This window comes from Watersipora subatra, chromosome 1 (genome assembly GCF_963576615.1).
Source record: "Watersipora subatra chromosome 1, tzWatSuba1.1, whole genome shotgun sequence".
Classification (NCBI taxonomy): Eukaryota; Metazoa; Bryozoa; class Gymnolaemata; order Cheilostomatida; family Watersiporidae; genus Watersipora; species Watersipora subatra.
In genome coordinates this window covers 78,576,094-78,584,595 of record NC_088708.1, presented here as the reverse complement: position 1 = coordinate 78,584,595, position 8,502 = coordinate 78,576,094, and the positions used below count along the sequence as shown (strand labels likewise).

General features: G+C 40.2%; 1 protein-coding gene across 1 annotated transcript in view; it reads right to left on the bottom strand.

The window, feature by feature from the left end:
* Positions 1–278: 278 nt before the first annotated feature.
* Positions 279–8,502, bottom strand: part of LOC137385305 (integrin beta pat-3-like) — a 30,136-nt gene continuing 21,912 nt past the window's right edge. The window contains exons 12-20 of the mRNA XM_068071745.1: positions 7,794–7,995; positions 7,554–7,699; positions 7,256–7,440; positions 3,488–3,615; positions 3,210–3,337; positions 2,721–2,863; positions 2,524–2,631; positions 1,381–1,547; positions 279–1,027 (exon numbers count right to left, since the gene is read on the bottom strand). Of these exons, the coding sequence (XP_067927846.1) occupies positions 950–1,027; positions 1,381–1,547; positions 2,524–2,631; positions 2,721–2,863; positions 3,210–3,337; positions 3,488–3,615; positions 7,256–7,440; positions 7,554–7,699; positions 7,794–7,995 (1,285 nt within the window). The 3' untranslated portion in view covers positions 279–949. The remainder of the gene's footprint in view (positions 1,028–1,380; positions 1,548–2,523; positions 2,632–2,720; positions 2,864–3,209; positions 3,338–3,487; positions 3,616–7,255; positions 7,441–7,553; positions 7,700–7,793; positions 7,996–8,502) is intronic.

Below are 8,502 nucleotides of genomic sequence, written 5' to 3'. Positions count from 1 at the left end.
GTGTCAATGCGGAGAAGTCGATAAATGAAATGCTCTGTGAAAAAGCGCGTTGACTTTTTTATACGCTCAGGCTTGATGCAAATCTGTTTCAACGCTGAGGCAATAATGGGACGGCTACAAATTAAAGAGAGTAAGTAACTCCGAAACTATCATGCCCTGAGCAGGGTTTCAAACTACCGTAAGTGTTTTAGATAAGTTAGCTCTTCTGTTAAAAACAGCGTTAACCTGGCCGATAAAAATCGAACTTAAAAAATCATATCAAGCATCAGACACAACAATTGTATACAGTAATTATTGTATTGATATTAAAACAAAATGTAGCATTTCTGGTTGTCAACATATCTACTCTAGCATATAAGAATTTGATTAATATAAATAGAGACATGAACATCAAAACTCAAAAACTCAAGTTACATACCAAAATCACAAAATCTATTGATATGAAATGACAGTTTTAGGTGCAATGTTAGAAGACACAATGAAAAGGCAGATTGTAGGGTAAATGAGTATTATATCACACTTGAATTCACAAGAGATGTACTAAGAACTGAAGTGAAATAATCAAACGGCCTAAGTAGAAATATCAGGAAGTTACACAAGATGCTAGAAGCTTCTGAAAGGCAAGGAAATGCACAACAAGCGATATAGCTAATAAAATATGCATAGCATTTCAAATCAACATGGCAGTAGCAAGTAAAAAATATTAAGAAAGACCTATATTTATGATGAAAGTGAACTGTATAATTATCAGTATAAATGCAAATTATTTTCTATGCATCAAGCAGAACATAGCAGTGACATTACATTCTTGTGAGTATAAAAAACAAATGAGAAATGATTTGATTATCTACAAAAGGTTTGCTCATCCTTATGTTTATGTGGCAGTGAGGGTGAGTCATCCGTAGAATTCTCACGTGAATTAGTCCAAATCAGCCCGGCACCAGGTGCTTTAGGTTTTTCGCATGCTTCCTTGGTACATGGGGTTTTTAAATGTAGAAGTTGCCTGCTCATATATTGGGTTTTCATTCTGTCAAATGTACGATAACAATGTAATACATTATCACTCACAGATCTGCTGTCTGTAGTGAAATAACTGGCGGAATGCATCCAACCAGCAAACCATGCCGAGCTACAGTAAGAACAGGCATGCGAGGTTAGTAACACCCCCAATACACACAATTGAGCTACAGTAAGAACAGACATGAGAGGTTGGTAACACCTCCCCAGTACATACAATATTTGGTATGTCAAGATTGCTCAAGCGGTAGCAAACAACAGTAGAACCAACTAGAGTTTTTGTAAGGCACAAAAGATACTCAGACTATATGGGCACTGACATTCTCAGACTAGATTGGTGCAGAAGAACTTGTTGACACTCACTGAATTCCACTGAGCCGTTTTTGTTTCTTTTTCGAACTTGGCAAAGTCTCTCCGGTCATGCAGAGTGGCAATTAGTCGCCAGATGAGCAACGCAACGAGGCCGAGAAAGACGATTCCTCCGATTACGCCCAAAATTATTTCGAGAATTTTTGGTTCAGTAGGGCATTCTGCAAACAAATGAAGTAGAAAGATACATGAAAGGCAATGAGTTATAAGCATTTGAGTACCTCATCTATACCCCAGGCTGTCATACCGCAATAGTACAAGATATCATATGCGATATGTAGAGTTAAAACAAAAGTGTCCTAGCAAAGAAGATGAGTGTAGTATTGTGCAAGAAAATGGGTGTAAGATAAAGAGAGAGCATGACAAAGAGTGAGCAGGAAGGAGTGAGAATGAGTGAAGTGATGGAGGGATGAAAAAGAGGGAGAATAAAAGGAGGAAAAAGAGTGGGAGAAAGAGAGAGATATGGTAGAGAAACAGAGAGAAAGAGAACGCTAAGAGATAAAGAGAGGAGAGAAAAGAGGGGACAGGAGAGAAAGGGGACGGAGAAAAGAGTGGGTAATGAATCTACTTAGCAACACACAAGGTGAATTTTTAGAGAATCAAACTCTTAGAGGTTAAATTCTTAGCGATGTGCCACAAAGATTTAGAAGGTAACGAGTACATCTTGTGTAGATTATGAATATCGAGGTGGCTTAGCAGAGAACAGAGATAAGAATAGGGAAAATAATAGTAGAAGTAATAATAGTAGAAGTAATAATAGTAGAAGTAATAATAGTAGAAGTAATAATAGTAGAAGTAATAATAGTAGAAGTAATAATAGTAGAAGTAATAATAGTAGAAGTAATAATAGTAGAAGTAATAATAGTAGAAGTAATAATAGTAGAAGTAATAATAGTAGAAGTAATAATAGTAGAAGTAATAATAGTAGAAGTAATAATAGTAGAAGTAATAATAGTAGAAGTAATAATAGTAGAAGTAATAATAGTAGAAGTGTAGAGAAAAAGAAAACCTGAGGAACAAAAACAAAAGTAAAAAAGACGGAAAAAGAGAAACTTATGAACTAGCAGGCCAAGCCAAAGATATGTTGTAAAATTTGTCCAGTTGAAATGCTCCGGTATGCAAGTGTATAGTAAGTACCTGTTTTATCGCTCACGTAGACTAGATAGCCAGTTCGGGGAAGGTACTCATAGCTGTAAGATACATCGCAGTCATCTTCTCCCGCAAATTTCGCGCACTGTCTCACTCCTGCGGAATAAAAACTGACACTCGACAAACATGCTACATAATTACTATATGTAAACACGAGATGAAGGAGTATGCTGCCCACCACTGACCTGATCCTTGAGGCATCTCTGAAACCATTGTGTAGTTAACAGATCCCTTGAAGCAGTCATATTCGCAGTAAGTCTCGTCCAAATTTACTTGTCTCCATCCTTTTTCACGGTAGACGAAGCACTGGGTGCACTGTTTAAATGTCCTGTTGCAGCGATATGATTCAGATGTAAAACAGGAACAGCAGTGCAGAGCAATATTCAAGCAGCGGACTAGCCATATTAATATATCACACACACATAGACCACTATCTGTGTTGTGTGATATATTATATGACACACAATATATATTATATTGTGTGTCTAGTTATGTGGAGTTATCTGTCTATACTCATAGCAGTCATACCATACGAACCCATGATACTATCTATAAAAGAGGATTGGGAGTTATCTGTCTGTACCTATAGCAGCCACTATACCAAATAAACATACGATGCTATCCCCTAACAGCATCTCACAGCAGGTAAACGGTAGGATAATGTGATAACTTACTGGCACTTGCTGGTACAAGTCGAGCACTCCTCACAGAACTGCCCCGTATACCTCTCACCGGTAGGTCCTTCCTGCTTCTCACACCTGCACACTCCGCACACACAGGGGCCCTGCCCATTGCAAATCTCCTGCAAACAACAACCTTTCTTAAATCTGTATATAAGCGAACTAGTAAGACAAGCAGGTGAGCGCAACGGATGAAACCGTGTAGACCAACATAGCATGAATGCCGATGGGAAACATTCAGTAATATTGCATGAATAAGATTATTGAACTACCTCAGGATTGGTGGGATCAATGCAAGTATCTTGTGATATCGGACACTCACACTCATTGCCTGTGTAGCCTTCCTCACACTGACATGTGTGCACTGCAGTGCCCTCGTCGCACTGGCACTTGCCTCTATCTACAAGTACAACATACCTGCTCGCGCATGCCATATATACACTGACATGTGTGCACTGCAGAGCCCTCATCGCACTGGCACTTGCCTCTATCTGCAAGTACGACACACCTGCTCGCGCATGCCGTATATACACTGACACGCGTGCACTGCAGTGCCCTCGTCGCACTGGCACTTGCCTCTATCTACAAGTACGACATACCTGCTCGCGCATGCCGTATATACACTGACACGCGTGCACTGCAGTGCCCTCGTCACACTGACACTGGGATTTACCTACACGTACAAATCACCTGCTTGTGAATGCCAAATTCCAGCACAAATTACAAACTTACTGTACACCTCTTGCCGCTTATGGACACCATACAAACACACTATCGATGACAAATGTATTTACACAATACAAGCTTTCCGTCCTTCATGTTCTACAACCAGGGGGTAGCAGTGCTACTAAGATATGTGGGTAGCAGTGCTACTAAAATAAGGGTAGCATAAAATAGAATGAATTGGGAAAACACCGAATGAAAGTTTATATTAGAAATGAAAGTGAGAAATCTGCATAACTTTGACAATGAGACGTTTTAAATACTATACTCCTTTTATGTAAATTCCATTGAATATAAAGAATTTATATAAGGTTTACGTTTCGTATTACGTAGGAAATTTCATATAACATAAAATGTCAAGTTGGTGCAAGAGACCCATAGCTAGCCTTAAAAATATTGTTTTCTCACTTACCGCACTTCGGAAAGGAAGAGACGTATGGGGTAGCTATTGCACTTTTTCACTCTATTTTAGACATAACATCTTTTTCTTTAATTTTTACAGCATAGACCTTGCTGTGGAAAAAATCCATTTAAAATGACATTGAAGGAGTTCGCTCCCCTTTACTTGATTAACTTAAATTACTGTAATCATGCACCCTAAACCAGGCAAGTGGTACAAAAAGGAAGGTTATCAATACAAACCAATATTAATACCACAGTTACTGGGCAGTCATTAAATTAAGAAGTTAAGTTTGATTTTTTATATTTTGAAGAGCCAAAGAAGTGAGTTTGAGAAGATCTTGGAACGGAGTAAGCTATTTAAAAGTATTTTACGCTTCGTATAATGTAAATTCTCTATAACGTAATCATTCTTGCAACGGACTATTTACGTTGTAGGGTCTACTGTACAGGGCAGTTTTATGTAGACCTGCACGATGTTTCGGTTTGATTCGGTGGTTGCGATTAGTTTATATTTAATCGAGCCGAATGATCAATTTTCTGACATCAAACAAAACCGAAAACACCGGTTAACCGGTGTGAGTTTGAGGTGCGGTTTCGGTTTCCATATCATAAAAACTGTGTCTGCGTGCTTGGGCAGTTACACGGAATCTTCCATGGAAATTGACACTACTTTCTCTCGAAAAGTTTTTTAATCTTTACTTTACAAATACGTAGATATCACATCCATTCTCGAAAGCTATTTATCCCTCCCGCTGCCATAAACGCTTTGATGTGTTTTCTAGAGTCCACTGCCATAGATGCATTATTGCGACTTTCCCAGCAATACGAAGTAACCTGTTTTTATTATTCGTTGACAACATAACCCACGGTCTTTAAGACTTGTACGAAAATGACAGTGTTGTCCGAAAACTTCTCTAAAAGAATCAGCCTAAAACAACGAAGCAATTTTAAACTTTCTAACCTAAAATGAACATTTTTTTGTGTGAGTTCATTTTTGTGTACCGCGTGCGAGTCAGAAAACAGGTAATTAGATATGTTGATCACATTGTAGCCAATTCAGATTTTCGTGATCATACTGATAATTAAAGTAGCAGCATTGTCTCTGATAGTGGTGAAAGTAATAGTTTTGTAAGAGTAAGGAACATTGTGGAGAATCGTTTTAGCTTCGCATCGATCGTAGCTTCACATAGCTTTATCATCGCACGAAGTATAGATCCATTGAATTTTTGGATAGCAATGTTGGTTAAAATGTTGTCAAAATAAAATATGTACCATAACAAACATGTTCTAGATAAAGATTGAAAAAAAAACTGTATACATATCATGAAGCAATGTCGGCAGCTTTCGGTAAAATGGCTGGCACTGGGTAGATACTTGAATTTGTACATGGTTGGCAGTAAAAAAGTTAAATTTCATTGCAAAAATCTGAAGTTAAGGTTCATGAAATGAGGATGTTCATGTTGTCTCGGTGTCAGGTTAACCGCAATCAATTGTGACATCGTTTGACCCCGTGGTGAGTCCTCATGTGTGTCGGTTATAAACGGTGTTCGATTGAAGTTGAGGTCGATAACCGAATTGGCATGGGGAGACAAATCGTGCAGGTCTAGTTTTATGTAAATTATGAATAGTGTGAAATAGTGCGAGCTCTTTACTACGGCAATTGTAATACCCTTGCTACAGCCCTCCACTCTCCATACTATCATCAAATCGGTGAATAAACTTGCTTGATCTTGCTGTGAAGTTAAGAAAAATACAGAAGTATACATTGCACTTACTAGAGCAGATACCATTGCTATTTCTAGGGCAGATACCCTTGCACTCACTAGGGTAGATACCATTGCTATTTCTAGGGCAGATACCCTTGCACACTCACTAGGGTAGATACCATTGCTATTTCTAGGGCAGATACCCTTGCACTTACTAGAGCAGATACCCTTGCTATTTCTAGAGCAGATACCCTTGTTATTTCTAGGGCAGATACCCTTGCACTCACTAGGGTAGATACCCTTGCTATTTCTAGGGCAGATACCCTTGCACACTCACTAGAGCAGATACCCTTGCTATTTCTAGGGCAAATGCCCTTGCACTTACTAGAGCAGATACCCTTGCTATTTCGAGGGCAGATACCCTTGCACTTACTAGGGCAGATACCCTTGCTATTTCTAGGGCAGATACCCTTGCACACTCACTACGGTAGATACCATTGCTATTTCTAGGGCAGATACCCTTGCACTTACTAGAGCAGATACCCTTGCTATTTCTAGAGCAGATACCCTTGTTATTTCTAGGGCAGATACCCTTGCTATTTTTAGAGCAGATACCCTTGCACTTACTAGGGCAGATACCATTGCTATTTCTAGGGCAGATACCCTTGCACTTACTAGAGCAGATACCCTTGCTATTTCTAGGGCAGATACCCTTGCACACTCACTAGGGTAGATACCATTGCTATTTCTAGGGCAGATACCCTTGCACTTAGTAGGGCAGATACCCTTGCTATTTCTAAGGCAGATACCCTTGCACTTACTAGGGCAGATACCCTTGCTATTTCTAGGGCAGATACCCTTGCACTTACTAGGGCAGATACCCTTGCTATTTCTAGGGCAGATACCCTTGCACACTCACTACGGTAGATACCATTGCTATTTCTAGGGCAGATACCCTTGCACTTACTAGAGCAGATACCCTTGCTATTTCTAGAGCAGATACCCTTGTTATTTCTAGGGCAGATACCCTTGCTATTTTTAGAGCAGATACCCTTGCACTTACTAGGGCAGATACCATTGCTATTTCTAGGGCAGATACCCTTGCACACTCACTACGGTAGATACCATTGCTATTTCTAGGGCAGATACCCTTGCACTTACTAGAGCAGATACCCTTGCTATTTCTAGGGCAAATGCCCTTGCACTTACTAGAGCAGATACCCTTGCTATTTCGAGGGCAGTTGTCAGGGTTGCACTGGCAGTATTTGCCGGTGAACCTTCTGCATGTAGTTTTATCTCTTGATCCGGGAAGGCAGTCGCACACCTCGCATTCTCCACAGACACATTCTCCTCTACCTGAACAGAGCTGCTGAGGAGTTGTCGAGTTGGAAGGCCTGCAAATAATTTAGTTTGAGACACACGCCTATGATTACACAAAGCGAATAACTTGACTAATCAGCTAAAACAAATGTGATGAATAGATGCATGATTGTGTACGAGTCTCTACCGTTTACAGGGAGCATCCAGATCATTCGTGTCTGTGTTGAGAGTAGACATGTCGCACTGGCACACGTCCCCGTACCTTGAGTCCCCGCACTCACAAATGCCACACTGGTAGGTTCCAACACTGTTGCACGCATCGCTGCTCTCTTCCTGCAACACAACCGGTTTTCTCATTCACACACCAGGGGAGCGTGCCGAGAAAATCTATCGGCAGCGAGAAAGGGCAAACGATGTGCAAGCCTACCGTGTCACCACATTCACATGCGCAGTCAACTTCTGTTGTTATCTCTAGTGTCTCGGAAAGACCAGACGGATATACTTCAAATGTCTCTGTTGTTTGTCCACCTTTAGCATTGGCACATGATGTTGCTTGCATCTCTACTTCAAATGTTACCACTCCTCCTGGCCCCAAGTTGTCACATTCTGCCATATCATCAAACTTCCCACTACAAGCAAGTGAAGAGTGAAACTGACAAGCAATCATATTGCCAATGTTCACATCTACACAGTTCCCAAGCCATGCAAATAAAGCAAAACATTCCATGAGCATGCCTGCAATTCAATAGTGCCGTGTACCTCCCTCAAGTCAATCTGTCCTATGAACATACCTAGAGTCAACTTGTCCTATGTACATACCAAGAGACAACCTGTCCTATATAAATACCTAGAGTCAACCTGTCCTATGTACATACCTGGAGTCAACATGTCCTATGTACATACCTGGAATCAACCTGTCCTATATACATACCTAGAGTCAACCTGTCCTATGTACATACCTTGAGTCAACCTGTCCTACATACATACCTAGAGTCAACCTGTCCTATATAAATACCTAGAGTCAACCTGTCCTATGTACATACCTGGAGTCAACATGTCCTATGTACATACCTGGAATCAACCTGTCCTATATACATACCTAGAGTCAACCTGTCCTATGTACATACCTTGAGTCA